This window comes from Mercenaria mercenaria, chromosome 7 (assembly GCF_021730395.1).
Source record: "Mercenaria mercenaria strain notata chromosome 7, MADL_Memer_1, whole genome shotgun sequence".
NCBI lineage: Eukaryota > Metazoa > Mollusca > Bivalvia > Venerida > Veneridae > Mercenaria > Mercenaria mercenaria.
The window spans coordinates 2803205-2819275 of NC_069367.1; the positions used below are offsets into that span (position 1 = coordinate 2803205).

The 16071-nt window shown below is 33.6% G+C and overlaps 1 protein-coding gene across 1 annotated transcript; it reads left to right on the top strand.

Annotated features, from left to right (window-relative positions):
* Window positions 1-5714: 5714 nt before the first annotated feature.
* LOC123555692 (perlucin-like protein) lies at window positions 5715-11506 on the top strand. Its single transcript, XM_045346283.2, has 4 exons — window positions 5715-6013; window positions 8189-8271; window positions 9827-9914; window positions 10134-11506. The coding sequence occupies exons 1-4, from the start codon at window positions 5752-5754 to the stop codon at window positions 10349-10351; spliced, it is 651 nt and encodes a 216-aa protein (XP_045202218.2). The 5' UTR covers window positions 5715-5751; the 3' UTR covers window positions 10352-11506.
* The last annotated feature ends 4565 nt before the right edge of the window (window positions 11507-16071 follow it).

Sequence of the window (16071 nt, forward strand, 5' to 3'; positions counted from 1 at the left end):
ATCTTCGTTCCTCGACTCGTAAAGATCTTTCTTTGTTAAAGCCCCGAACAAACTACTTGAAACAAACATTCTCATACAAAGCCACACATTTATGGAATTCCATTCCATCAAACATCAAACTTCAAGGTAATCTGTTAACGTTTAAACGAAAAATTAAGGATTATTTATTACAAGAACAACGTTTCTAATACTGAGATTTTTTTTTGATTTTTTGATTTTTTATTTATTTATTTATTTATTTATTCATTTTTTCCCCCTCAAATCTTCATCAATTATCATGCATTTTATGTCGTATAGGGTAGCTTTTAAACTTTATGATATTGATGGATGAATGTACATGTATGCAAAATGGATTACACTGATTTATTCTCCTGGTAAAATCATTTCAAATCGAGTTTGTTTTTAAAGTGTGTTTGTCGTTAAAATTGTGCTACTGATACTATTATTGTTGTAGATACTGTGTTTTAACATTTATGTAGAAGGCCATATTGGAAATAAGTTGTATGTATACTATGTACTCTTAATATGTCACCTTCTTAAAATAAAGTTATTATTATTATTATTATTATTATTATTATTATTATTATTATCTTAGAACACATCCTGGCTGCGCGCTTGATGTCATGTTTTTACTTTTTATGTAAAAAGCAACCTTTGTAATTTCTGGTGAAATTGGCAACATATCTACACCTTTGACGATTTATTATATAGAGATAATATTTTCTTAATCAATATATCTAGAAGGGGGTTTCTATTTGACATGAGCACAATTATTTATAAACCGTATTGCTACATTTCTTTTAACTTTTGTCAGCTCTTACCATTCTCATGCTTTAAAATTATTTCTTGAATAATGTATAGTTTTGAAAACTTGTGTGTTGAAATTTACTTATATAGATCTAAGTAAATGTATCACAACTGGATTTTAATTTGGTTTTATTGATTAAGTATTCCAAAAATACATACTGGAAAAATAAAAAGCACGAGTCTTGCTTGAAAAGTAATGGCAATGCGTCAGTTGTGCAATTGTTCGGTTTTGTATTATTATAAAAATTATATCAAGATGAAGGGCGACTATACAATCCTGATTACACCAGTAAATATGATTGTCAAAGGTGGTTTCGTTTGAAATACATAGAGATTCAAAATATATTACCGGCGCCATTGAAAACAACATTTCAAAAACATAATTATGATAAAAAGTTTTAGGACCGTAAAACATGTTTTAATCCCTACGAGCGAATTCAATTAGCTCAAAAAAGTTGTAGAACCGTAAAATACGTTTTGATCCCTACGAGCGATTTCAATTAGCTCATTGTGATTCAGCGCTGATGTCATTAATATATGACATAAAGTATGACGTCATAATGACGTGACGTCATATAAAAGTTATGCTTTTAACTCGAAACACAGGGTCAACTCACCTAATTTGATTATTCTGTTCATAAATAATTTGCGAGCTGTTAGATAACTAATTTAACAAATATCTATACGTCCCATTGGCTATGCAACACGCTGCAAATGTAGCCTGGTACTGTAAAATACGAATTATTTGCGTTGATAGAATCGAATAATATATGTTCCAATACTTTTATCAGTTAAAACTCTAGATTTAATTAATACGCATCCAAACCCATGCCCATATTTTATTAACTGATAAAATATAGAGCTAGGAACAGATTTATTATTTCGTAATTATAAGAATCTAAAGTAACGTCTCTCAGACTTTATTGATGTCATCGCATTTTTTGAATTCGCAAAATAGTACTAAATCTTTTTTGCATTTTTATGCCCCCGAAGGGAGGCATATAGTTTTTGAACCGTCTGTCCGTCTGTCGGTCTGTCGGTTTGTCAGTCTGTCCGCATTTTTCGTGTCCGGTCCATATCTTTGTCATCGATGGACGGATTTTCAAATAACTTGGCATGAATGTGTACCACAGTAAGACGACGTGTCGCGCGCAAGACCCAGGTCCATAGCTCAAAGGTCAAGGTCACACTTAGACGTTAAAGGTCATTTTTCATGATGTGCATTCGTGTCCGGTCCATATCTTTGTCATCCATGGATGGATTTTCAAATAACTTGGCATGAATGTGTACCACAGTAAGACGACATGTCGCGCGCAAGACCCAGGTCCGTAGCTCAAAGGTCAAGGTCACACTTAGACGTTAAAGGTCAATTTTCATGATAGTGCATTCGTGTCCGGTCCATATCTTTGTCATCCATGGATGGATTTTTAAATAACTTGGCATGAATGTGTACCACAGTAAGACGACGTGTCGCGCGCAAGACCCAGGTCCTTAGCTCAAAGGTCAAGGTCACATTTAGACGTTAAAAGTCATATTTCATGATAGTGCATTGATGGGCGTGTCCGGTCCATATCTTTGTCATTCATGCATGGATTTTAAAGTTATTGGGCATGAATGTGTACCACAGTAACACGACGTGTCGCGCGCAAGACCCAGGTCCGTAGGTCAAAGGTCCTAAACTCTAACATCGGCCATAACTATTCATTCAAAGTGCCATCGGGGGCATGTGTCATCCTATGGAGACAGCTCTTGTTTCCTATTGCAGAAGTAAGTAGCGTCAATGACATGAAGCGTTTTTGCTGTTGCCATGCTTTCAGTATCAGTCGATATTATTAAGTGCACAATCGTTTCATGATTTTGTTGAGAAATATTGAAAATAGATTAAGGTTCTTGGGTATCATTTTTTGTTGCTTTCCTTTCATTTTAAATATTTATACAGGGTCAATGTATTGTGATTCTCATTATTAAATACAACATGCTAGTTTGACGAATATCGTATTAGATTCTCCTTGACGTTATGACAGGTCTTGAGATTCCATTTTAAAGCGTTACAGGTGTACCAAGGATGTACAAGCACGACTTTTGACGGATGTTAGTTAACCTGTGAAAGCATTTTCATATTTTCATTATGATCAGTCATAGTCTCAAATCAAATTTGCAAACTATTTGAAGAAATTAATTAATTTTTACTTTTAAAGGTGGTCAATCACATTTAAACAACATTTAATGACATTTTTTACTTTTTGTATATTCTGGTAGAGAATTATTTAAGGAACAAAAAGACCGATTACATAGAGTTAGATTCCTATTTGAAATGTATATTTTATTATTAGTCCCCTACTGGTTGAAAACCAGTTTCGGGGACTATAGGAATGCACTTTTCCGTCATTCCGTCTGTCCGTCCGTCCGTCTGTCCGTCCGTCCGTCCGTCCGTCCGCAATTTCGTGTCCGGTCCATAACTCTGCCATCCATGAAGGGATTTTAATATTACTTGGCATAAATGTTCCCCATGATGAGACGACGTGTCATGCGCCGGACCTCTAGCTCAAAGGTCAAGGTTACAATTTGAGGTCAAAGGTCAACAGGGCTTTTTTCCTGTCCGGTCCACAACTCTCCCATTCTTGAAGGGATTTTAGTATTACTTGGCACAAATGTTCCCCATGATGAGATGATGTGTCATGTGCAAATCCCGGACCCCTAGCTCAAAGGTCAAGGTCACAATTGGAGGTCAAAGGTCAACAGGGCTTTTTTCCTGTCCGGTCCATAACTCTCCCATCCATTAAGGGATTACAATATTACTTGGCACAAATGTTCCCCATGAGGAGACGACGTGTCATGCGCAAAACCTGGACCCCTAGCTTAAAGGTCAAGGTCACAATTGGAGGTCAAAGGTCAACAAGGCTTTTTTCCTGTCCGGTCCATAACTTTCCCATCTATGAAGGGATTTTAATATTACTTGGCACAAATGTTCCTCATAATAAGACGATGTGTCATGCACAACTTTCAGACCCCTAGCTCAAAGGTCAAGGTCACACTTAGCAGTCAAATGTTAACATAGCATGAACAGGGTCTGTTTCGTGTCCGGTCCATAACTCTGACATTCATTAAGGAATTTTAATATCACTTAGCACAAGTGTTCCCCATGATGAGACGACGTGTCATGCGCAAATCCCAGACCCCTAGCTCAAAGGTCAAGGTCACAATTGGGGGTCAAAGGTCCACAGAGTTTTTTTCCTGTCCCGTCCATAACTCTGCCATCCATGAAGGGATTTTAATATTACTTGGCACAAATGTTCCCCATGATGAGACAACATGTCATGCGCAAAGCCCAGACCCTTAGCTCAAAGGTCAAGGTCACAATTGGAGGTCAAAGGTCAATAAGGTTTTTGCCCTGTCCGATCCAGAACTCTGTCATCCATTAAGGGATTACAATATTACTTGGCATAAAATGTTTCCCATGATGAGACGACGTGTCATGCGCAACACCCAATACCCTAGCTTAAATGTCAAGGTCACACTTTGAGATCAAAGATCAAGAGGATTTTTTTCCTCTCCGGTCTATAACTTTGTCATGCAAAGCAGGATTTAGATATCAGTTGGCACAAATATTCCCTGGATGAGACAACATGTCATGCGCAAGAACCAGGTCCCTAGGTCCTTAGGTCAAGGTCATATTTAGAGGTCAAAGGTCAAATTCAAGAATGACTTTGTACGGGACATTTCTTCTTCATGCATGGAGGGATTTTGATGTAACTTGGACCAAATGTTCACCACCATGAGGCACCCTTGTTTTTAGAATTACGTCCCTTTGTTGTTACTATAAATAGATTTTATTGTAACTTTTTTATTACTGGCGGTAGAGAAAAATCGAGACCACTTTTCTGTGGTACAGCATGCATTTACATCCAATTTTTAGGTGTATTTTGACCTATCTCTACCTGGTAAAAATTTTCTTGTGACTTGTATTATATAGATTTTTTTTTTTTTTTTTTTTTTTTTAAAGATTAATTTCCCTTTGTTGTTACTATAAATAACTTACATGATAACATTTTTATAATCACCCAAAAAAAAATTCAATATGAAAAACTGTGGGTTTTTTATATATATAAATTTTAATCCAAGTGTTTTGTTATAACTATTGTATATATAGTACAATATTGTTTATACATCATTGACAGATATCAGTTCATTATGTTATACTGCAGTAGAGAAAATTAGGTGCCTTCCAGTAGGGGACTTTGTATTGCATGGCAATACTTCATTCACTTGTTTTTACAAAATTTTGTAATTACTCCCCTTTAATATGAAAGTATATAAAAAGCTGGGTATTTCTTTTTATTTCGATACAATGTCTAGTTTTACATTTGCATTTGATAGACATATCAACTATTGAACAATCTGAACCAAAATGCAAGTTTTAAAGCTGTGTGTAGCTTCTGAATTCATTTATTTCCAATCTATCTTGGTTGCGCAACCAAGATAGGCAAAGGGAGGTAATAATAACTTTTCAAACTTGCGTTTCTAATGAATTCCATCTAAATACATAATTTTTAATGCAAATATTTTACAAATATATTACAATATGTCTAATATTTATACATTTCCTTAGGCAAAGTATGTTTATCAAATTTATACTTATGATAAAAATAACTCTATCTTGGTTGGGCAAACAGGATAGGAAAATGAAATTTTAAAAATACCTCCAGTGAAAATCTAATTTGTATTAAGTGTTAAGTGAACATAAATGAGTGTAAATGATCAGATGCTAAAGTTTCGAACAAATCCGTTTCATGGCCAAAACCTGATTATCCACCTTTAATAGGATCTGAGGACATTATATCTTAATATAAAAAGATCATTAATATGCATATTATGTATTTATCGTACAGCTATATAAGCGCCTGCTACACTTTAGGACAGGTACTATTTCGTTGAGACGTTTCCATGTTCGACACTTTCAATAAACGCAAAACCAGAATGCATTATATATTTTCGATTTTGATTTTTTGTTTGTCAAATAACATAGTAATCGGATACTCAGTGAATTCGAATGATAAAGAAAACTCAGATTTTAACGATTATACACGTTATAATGTTGCAAGAGATCTTCTAAAGGAGCTAAAATCGCCGGTAACAGGTGTTTCTGAACGGTCTTCGCCAGTGACTGGATTGTCAAGTAGCGCTGCAAGAAAAGCATGTTATCAAGGTATGAAAATAAGACAACTTATAAAATAAATATTGTCAAGCCTTCATTTTGTCAGATTTTGCGCCTTTTTAACTTTTTGGTTAAAGTTTCTCGAAAACTACATGGTAAATTGCTTTTAAACTTCACACAAACCTTTGGTATAATGAGTTGACCTCACAGGGCAAAGTTCAGTAAAGCTTAATTTTGCTCTTTTAAGATTTTAATCGAGCTTTGTACATAAGGAAGTCGAGAAACAACAACTACCAAGTTGAATGCTTTCATCGTTCATACATGTCTTCGGCATCATGCGATGACCTCCAAGGACAAGTTACATAACTTGGAAATATATTTTGCCCTTTTCAACATAAAAATTGTAATAGTATTGCATGTGAGCATGTTTCTCAGTAAGCACCTGACTGAATCTTTCGAACTCATTTGAACTCATTTTGTCTAGGGCTCACATTTTGACAAAATAATGCTTGCTTTTAACATTGGATTTTTATGAAAGTAAGTTTCTCATAAACTGTTGGACTGATGCTTTACACCTCTTCTTCGTAAGTATTTTGCATCACGAAATAACCATTCTGAACCAGGTTTAATATCTCTTACTTAGAGTGTATAATATAATACTTGTTTCTTAAAATGGAAAATGTTAGTATACCGTTTATATGTAACCAAGTACATATATATAAGGGCGTCAAATACTCGAACGCACTGTCATTAAACATCTCCTGTTTTTAAACTCGTGAAGCAGGTCTCTGGCAAAATTTTGACAGATTTTAAACAAGCTGTCTTGAATATATTTTTATAATAACACAAACATCAGTTGTTAATCAGATATTTTTGAGATATAATGTTAGTGATGTTTTCAACGTGACAAACAAAACAGTACAATATCCTTTTTTGTTATTTTTTGGCTGCCTTTAATTTTATCCATTTTAATGTCAGTGCGAATATTTTTGACAAAGACCAAACAACAAAATATGGTATATATTGTAACAAAAAAATACATACAAACAGATGATTATGTTTGAAGACTACAGACCTGGGGCCGTATTCATAAAGCATCTTAAGTATAAGTATAAGAAATTGATTATTTACTTAAGTATTACTTAAGTAAGAAATTTATTTTACTTAAGTATATTTGTTATTCATAAAACAACTTAGTAAGTAATTCTTGGCTTTTATTGTGGACGAAAACATTTAAAAAACAGCATTAATTTCAGACAGATACAACATGCACAATTATGTTTAAAGTGCTTTTATCTGAAAAACAACACTTTAATCGTACGCACGACGCTATTTTGTTTTCTGACTTAAGTCATTTCTTACGCATCTTAAGTTTAAGCTGTTTTATGAATAGGACTTAAGTTTTTACTTAGACTTAAGCTGAAATCATCACAAACTTAAGTAAAATCTTAAACTTAAGTCAAAACTTATACTTAAGATGCTTTATGAATACGGCCCCTGGTTGTTAGCTAGACGTATACTGAACTAGTTGTACCACATTAAAGGAATGATATCATTTTATCAAGGAAAATTCTTGGTTACGAAAAAAAAAAAAAAAAAAAAAAAAAAAACAACAACAACAACAAAAGATGAAACTTTCAAACAAAAGAATCAGAAACATTGTAAAATGTTTTTTGTTTTCTGACTTTTCAAAACTAAAGACTGTATGGCCACAAAATGATAAACATCATATGTAGTTAGTTTATTTATATTTACCTGAATCTTGTGTACGTTTTGTTGTGGTTGTGTTTGTCGTGCGCAGTTGACATTTGACTATCGGTGATATTTTACTTGCTCAATCCAAGCACAATACTCTTGGCCGTCATCCGATTAACCTTGCCCCAAATCAAGTTAAGTATATTTCATGTACTTGGATTCAGTGTTGTTATATTTTCTGGTCCTTTGGGATCATGGAGTCCATTCAAAATATGTGTAATACTATTCCGCTTAAGCCGGTGCTAGGGAGCGTGAGAAGTGTTGCACATTTTATTACCTCTCACGAACTGACTCAATTATATCGAGTCTGCTATCATTCTTCTTGGTTGCATTCTTTGCTTCCATAGGATCTTTTTACAAGTTTGTTTTATAAAATCTAGTTTTTCAATGTTGAACAATATTAGCAGATATTTTATTTTTTATATATTTTCACCTTCATTATATAGGATGCTCTGGTTTCTTTTTTTGCAGGTAGATGTGCAACCGGATGGACTAATTTTGGGAATACTTGCTACTATTTTGATCATGAACAAGTAACGTTTGCAGAAGCTAATGTATGTAAAACGTATCTTGATAATTTTCTAATAGAAAATGTTCAATATAATTATGACTATCATTTATTCCAAACCACTATACATAAAACATAGTAGTTTAATAATAGTTTAATGAAAGGTAAATAATTTAATATGGAAATCCTCATTTCAATGACGAAACAAACAAAACAAATCATGTTTAATGTAATAATAATAATAATAATAATAATGATGATGATGATGATGATGATGATGATGATGATGATAATTATGAAAATAGAATAACGTTGTCAAGCTAGTGTTATAATACAGACACTTTTCTTATAGATGAACACGTTAGGATACTCAGTCTGATACTTTCCTTCTAGACGTTGTCAAGCTAGTACGTGTAACAATACTGACACTTTCCTTCTAGACGTTGTCAAGCTAGTACGTGTAACAATACTGATACTTTCCTTCTAGACGTTGTCAAGCTAGTACGTGTAACAATACTGACACTTTCCTTCTAGACGTTGTCAAGCTAGTATGTGTAACAATACTGATACTTTCCTTCTAGACGTTGTCAAGCTAGTACGTGTAACAATACTGATACTTTCCTTCTAGACGTTGTCAAGCTAGTACGTGTAACAATACTGACACTTTCCTTCTAGACGTTGTCAAGCTAGTACGTGTAACAATACTGACACTTTCCTTCTAGACGTTGTCAAGCTAGTATGTGTAACAATACTGACACTTTCCTTCTAGACGTTGTCAAGCTAGTACGTGTAACAATACTGACACTTTCCTTCTAGACGTTGTCAAGCTAGTACGTGTAACAATACTGATACTTTCCTTCTAGACGTTGTCAAGCTAGTACGTGTAACAATACTGACACTTTCCTTCTAGACGTTGTCAAGCTAGTACGTGTAACAATACTGATACTTTCCTTCTAGACGTTGTCAAGCTAGTACGTGTAACAATACTGACACTTTCCTTCTAGACGTTGTCAAGCTAGTATGTGTAACAATACTGACACTTTCCTTCTAGACGTTGTCAAGCTAGTACGTGTAACAATACTGATACTTTCCTTCTAGACGTTGTCAAGCTAGTACGTGTAACAATACTGACACTTTCCTTCTAGACGTTGTCAAGCTAGTATGTGTAACAATACTGACACTTTCCTTCTAGACGTTGTCAAGCTAGTATGTGTAACAATACTGACACTTTCCTTCTAGACGTTGTCAAGCCAGTACGTGTAACAATACTGACACTTTCCTTCTAGACGTTGTCAAGCTAGTATGTGTAACAATACTGACACTTTCCTTCTAGACGTTGTCAAGCTAGTATGTGTAACAATACTGACACTTTCCTTCTAGACGTTGTCAAGCTAGTACGTGTAACAATACTGACACTTTCCTTCTAGACGTTGTCAAGCCAGTACGTGTAACAATACTGAAACTTGATAAAACAGCATAATCATAATGTACTTACTTAATATATACTACAGTGGCTAAGTTTTTCGTTTCAAATTTAAAATTGATTTTCCAATTACAAAATTAAATGTACTTTATCAAGTTTTGTTTTCATTCTTTTTCAGAGAAAGTGCCAGCAGATGCACGGGCAACTAGTTGAAGTCGAAAGTGAAGCCGAATGGGTCTTCTTGAAAACCCAAGCTGAGAAGAAATGTAAGCATTTTTAAATAATGTTTAAAATGTAGTATCGAAACAGTAAACCAGCTTTATATGAAATGCAATAATTAATCAAAAATATTACTAGTATGTAACTTTTCATATATTTTACATTAAACACTGTTGTTTTTTTGTCTCATCATTAAAATTGAGTTATCCATATTAAGTTTGTTTACTTTATCATTACATTACTCTTATATTTCATTTTTATATTAGCGCTTGATAATTTTTGGATTGCACTCACTGACGCATTTGAAGAAAATGACTGGTCGTGGATCAACACTTGGAGAACAGCTTCATTCTCTATCTGGTCTCCTGGGCAGCCGGACAATTACAATTCGGATGAGCATTGCGCCCATGCGATAGAGAGCAGACAATACCAATGGAATGATTGGAACTGGAACAAACAAGCTGCGTTTGTTTGTGAAGCTTAGAACTTTCCTACTTGATTAGTGAATCGTAGAAATCTGAAATTAACGTTTGAAACTTTCCTTATCGATGAACATATCTAGAGGTTGTCAAGTTAGTGTTTGAATACTGATACTTTCCTTATAGATGAACATATCTAGACGTTGTCAAGTTAGTGTTTGAATATTGATACTTTCCTTATAGATGAACATATCTAGACGTTGTCAAGTTAGTGTTTGAATAATGATACTTTCCTTATAGATGAACATATCTAGACGTTGTCAAGTTAGTGTTTGAATACTGATACTTTCCTTATAGATGAACATATCTAGACGTTGTCAAGTTAGTGTTTGAATACTGATACTTTCCTTATAGATGAACATATCTAGACGTTGTCAAGTTAGTGTTTGAATATTGATACTTTCCTTATAGATGAACATATCTAGACGTTGTCAAGTTAGTGTTTGAATACTGATACTTTCCTTATAGATGAACATATCTAGACGTTGTCAAGTTAGTGTTTGAATACTGATACTTTCCTTATAGATGAACATATCTAGACGTTGTCAAGTTAGTGTTTGAATATTGATACTTTCCTTATAGATGAACATATCTAGACGTTGTCAAGTTAGTGTTTGAATACTGATACTTTCCTTATAGATGAACATATCTAGACGTTGTCAAGTTAGTGTTTGAATATTGATACTTTCCTTATAGATGAACATATCTAGACGTTGTCAAGTTAGTGTTTGAATACTGATACTTTCCTTATAGATGAACATATCTAGACGTTGTCAAGTTAGTGTTTGAATACTGATACTTTCCTTATAGATGAACATATCTAGACGTTGTCAAGTTAGTGTTTGAATACTGATACTTTCCTTATAGATGAACATATCTAGACGTTGTCAAGTTAGTGTTTGAATATTGATACTTTCCTTATAAACGAACATATCTAGACGTTGTCAAGGAATATAATCTGTTTGATGAACAAAAATACAAACTGACACAAACATTTATATAAAAAATATTACTTTACACTTACTTTTTGTTTCATTTTCTTAATAAATTGAGATTCTCACTATAGACATGAGTATTGTTTATTTTGAACAGTTTACCGTAATTGATAAATCACTGTCTTTTCTGAGCATTGAATACAATCATTTTGTATACCAAACATTGTTCATTATTGTGTTCTTAATTTTTGATTAATATGCAACACCCCCACCCCCTTCCAAAAAAAAAAAAGACAACAACAACAACAAAACCGATACAATTTGATAGTTTTGCTTGTTGATTGGTTATATATGTTACGTGAAGAAATACTGTTCGGAGGGGCTGGTCAAAAAGACATCAGTACAGAAAGTACACTTGTATGATCAAGGCAGACAGACTGGGCCAGACATTTCCGTACGATATTTAAAATTGAAATTCCCTGTATAATTTTATATTAAGGAAGATATGAACCTTCAGAAGTCTTTTGTTTCTTAAATTATTTCTCCAGAGCTCCAGGATCTGAAATGAGTGAGTGTAACGTTCTGATGGGGAGTCGCCCATATATATCAGTAACAATTAGTGACTAGTGATACATTTAGGTACAAAAAAGTGAAAATGACATATTTTCATAATGATGCTGGCAGATCCCTTTTTTAGTATTTACTAACATTAAGTCATTCTCGTATACCAGAGGTCTTCTATGGTTCCCTAATTGGTCTCGGGATTTTGACGACCCTCTGATGGATGAGAATGCAATTTGTGTGTTGAGAATTTTAATTTTAATTTTAGTATATTAAATTGACTTGCAAACATTTCTCAATCTGCAATTACATAAAGATACATAAACTTGTATGTTGTACACATTCTGTAGTATTTGAAACTCAAAGAATTGCTTGGTTTGAATTTGACTGTCAAAGAGGTAAATACTTGTAGACTTGTTAACCCTTAGCCTGCTAAATTTTTAAAATGGGCTGGTCCATAATTCAATTTAGGCAATACCATATTTCATTCAAAGTTACTGACTGAATAGCAAACAAGAGAGACCATGATCGGACTGCTCGGATGAGCAGGCTGATTTTGGTCGGCACTGGTCGCAAAGGCAGAACCACTTGCCACCAGGCTAAAGGTTAAATATGCTGAGTTCTTTTTTTAAATTTCTTTTTCTTTCTGCGAAAACTGAAAATTACCACTTTTAAAAAATGCAGTATTAGTTGCCGAATGGATTTGGTTGTAATCATCATCTATGTGGGTTAACACCGGGTTCGAACACTCAGTCTCAGTAAAGACTTCTTTCATATAACGAAACTTCATTCCCAACTTAATTTTGAAAGGCCGATGGTTCAACCAAAAAGACTCACCCTTGCCTAAAATTAGCCTCGATCTTCAACTGTTAAAAAAGCAAAACTCGTCATTGTGTATGCCTTATTCAGCTAGTAAAGCATTGCAACTATACTATGCTGTGATCTTTTGCCCAATAAAGTGGAAAACTAACAAAATAGTTATCATCTGGCAAATGTTTTCTTTTTTATTTTCAATACTAGTACTTCGAAGTAAGGTAAACAAGTTAAAAGATATTTTTTTTTTTTTGGAAAGGGGTAACAATGTAATTTTTCTTGATAAAATCTAAAGGAAGATGCTTTGAAACCACATAAATAATTCAAGTTGCAAAACACCCTTTGTAGCCTTAACGTTTCTGGTGTGTGCTGCTAATTTCGGCCAAAAACCTTACTGGGTTTAATATGGGAATACTTTGCGGCCTTACCAGCCTAACTTTAGTAATTCACAGACGGATATTTTGATATCATGTATATCTTAATTTGCCTTTTCTTATTTTATTTGTTAGTATTTATCCGATTTCGACCAAAGTCAGTTGCAATTCTATCTGGTTGGCAGCATATACATGGCATAAGAAAGCTACAGAAGTGGGTAGATTTAGATAAATTGGAAGAAGCCAACGTTTTTGTTCAAAAGTAGTATGAATCAAATTAAAACAGAATATCATTTTCATTGGTTTGCCAATATTACAGTGTCTTGAGAAAAACATTTTTACCTAGATATTATTTTACTTGTCCTTAAATCGACAAATTCAAATCAATATGCCAGATCAATAATCAATACTGGAATTTTCACATTATGTAGAACAGAACAGAAGATATATTTTATTAATAATAAACTTTGATAATGTGGCAGTTGACCTCAATACAATCGACTCTGTTTATCTTCCAATACAGGTAAATCCAATATTTGCTTTGCATACGATCTATGACGGATTATCTTTGAACACCCCTGGACATATTGGACTCAACTGCCAAATTATCAAAGTTTATTAGTAGATTTGAACATAGTGCATCATCAACATTGATTTAACATTTACATTTATTTACATATAGTATTACATCACGTGTGACTGTATGATAAATTATAATAAAAAGCAGTTTACATAGAGGATGCTAGATATTTATGATAGTATTTCTGATTTCCAAACTTTCTTTAACACATTTGTATTATAGAGATTTGGTAGTAGTTTGCAATAGCTGAATAAGATGGTCGTACATTAATGTATTTCTTTATATATATTCCTACGCAAGTTACTGGATAAGTAACACTGAAATGACTGACTTTATACTTAGTATTTCTTAATTTGATCATTAAATTGTTACATATATTTGCCAAATTCCAACAGGAAAAGCCATATTTAAGGAACACAGCCTCCCACACAGCGCTCCACACTGAAATACTGATATATGAAACTGTATATACGTACATCATGGATGAGCACGATTACATTTACACAGACCATTAAATAACAATAGACACAGACATACATCAAGGAAACACACATAAGTGTTTCGTCGGCAAAACGACCTTACCGGGAAGTAGTAAATAGTACTATAATCTAATTTTCATTGAAAAAAATCTAAGCAGGTAAATAAAAGCCCCCACATATTTCTCCAGCACACTCCTCTAATTAATTCATAATAAATCGTTTAAGTTATGTTTGTGACACATGAAGAGCATCGCTTTTTAAGAAGTACTCTCGTATCATCCTGCCACTTGACAAATTCATTCAGCTGCATGTAAATCAAATTGAAGGCTTATTACTTTAATTAGTTACAATTTTATAGTAACATACCCTAAGTCCATTCTGGTTATTTTCATTTGTCGACGCACATTATACTGGGAACTAAGCAGTGTTCTATATTTAGGAAACCCACTGTGCTATTTTAGACCTTATATTTCACAGGGAAAATCCAAATATAATGCCTCATTGAAAGCATTGAATTGAAACAGGCAGTGTTGACCAATCGATGGAGTTTTTATATTTTCTCCTTCCTTGGATTTTGTTTCCCGGATTCTCCTATTACACTAAATTAAATTTAGAAATTGAAAATAAAAAAAAAACAAGCTAATGGCTTGGAGCCGTAGCTCCAAGTCAATAAGACAACCAAACAGTTGCTTAGAGGTTATACTGGGTGTACGAATATATGTACAGGTCAGAAAGGCAATGAATACAGAAGAGGCAATCCTTTATCAGAACATTTCTTACTTTTACGGTTACTTCCGTACAATGTCGTATTCTCCGTCTTTTATGACGGCATACTTCGGCCATAATTGTAACTCAGTCGTAACAATCGGAGAATGCCGAAATCACATACGAAGTGTTGTTGAGCTACGTTATAGTGAATGAAAATTTGGTCGAGCATTTGGTCGCGAGAGTCCAAATGAAATCAATATAAATATGTACACTTAAAACACAAAAATTTCTTCATGTGAGGTAGCCACCCAGCTGTAAGGTTGTTGGTTTTACCCAGATACCCGCTCGTGATGAAATAATGCGCAGAGGGGCACCTAAGGTCTTCCTCCACCATCAAAGCAGGAAAGTTGCCATAATGCCTGTATTGTAGCAAACTGACAATATATTCGTAAACGTAGTGTCGAATATGTAACTTAATAAACACATATGTACTTTTGTACGATCTGGCAACATGTTCGTAAAAGTGCTGTCAAATCTGTAAAAATACATATACGAGCGACTCAGTCCAATCTGTCAACATGTTGATAGAAGTGATGTTGAATCTTTAAGTTTACATGTATAATTCCGTCCAATTCGTCAACATGCTCGTGGAGGTGCTGTCAAATCTGTAAGTTTATTTGTAAAAGTAGTTACGTATGAATTGCTTTTGTATCTTATTTTTAGGCTAATCATCCATATACATTTAAGTCTAAAATTCTAAATAGGGGTTGCTAGAATAAATATATAAAAAGAAATCTAGAGACACAAAATATAAAATATTCAGACTTATTCGAGACAAGTAAGACGTTGCTGTAAAACTTGGACCATCTGCTTACAGACCATTTAGTTTAATAATATTTTATTGTGTGTGTATATATATATAAAGAAAAAATAAACAACATTACATGAGTAACATTATATTTGCCTACCGGTATCGTTTATACTCATCAGGGCAAATAAAACAATATGACGCCATATTGTTTTATTTGCCCTGATGAGTATAAACGAAACCGGTAGGCAAATATAATGTTACTCATGTAATGTTGTTTATTTTTTCTTTGTAATATACTTGATCCGGTACAAACTTTTGCATTTTATATATATATATATATATATATATATATATATATATATATATGAACATTTTTATATCTGAGAGTCAAAAGTTGGGTCCGAAGTCGATTGTTGGGTCGAAAGTCGATTATCGGGTGTTTAGGACCCAACATCAAATTTACC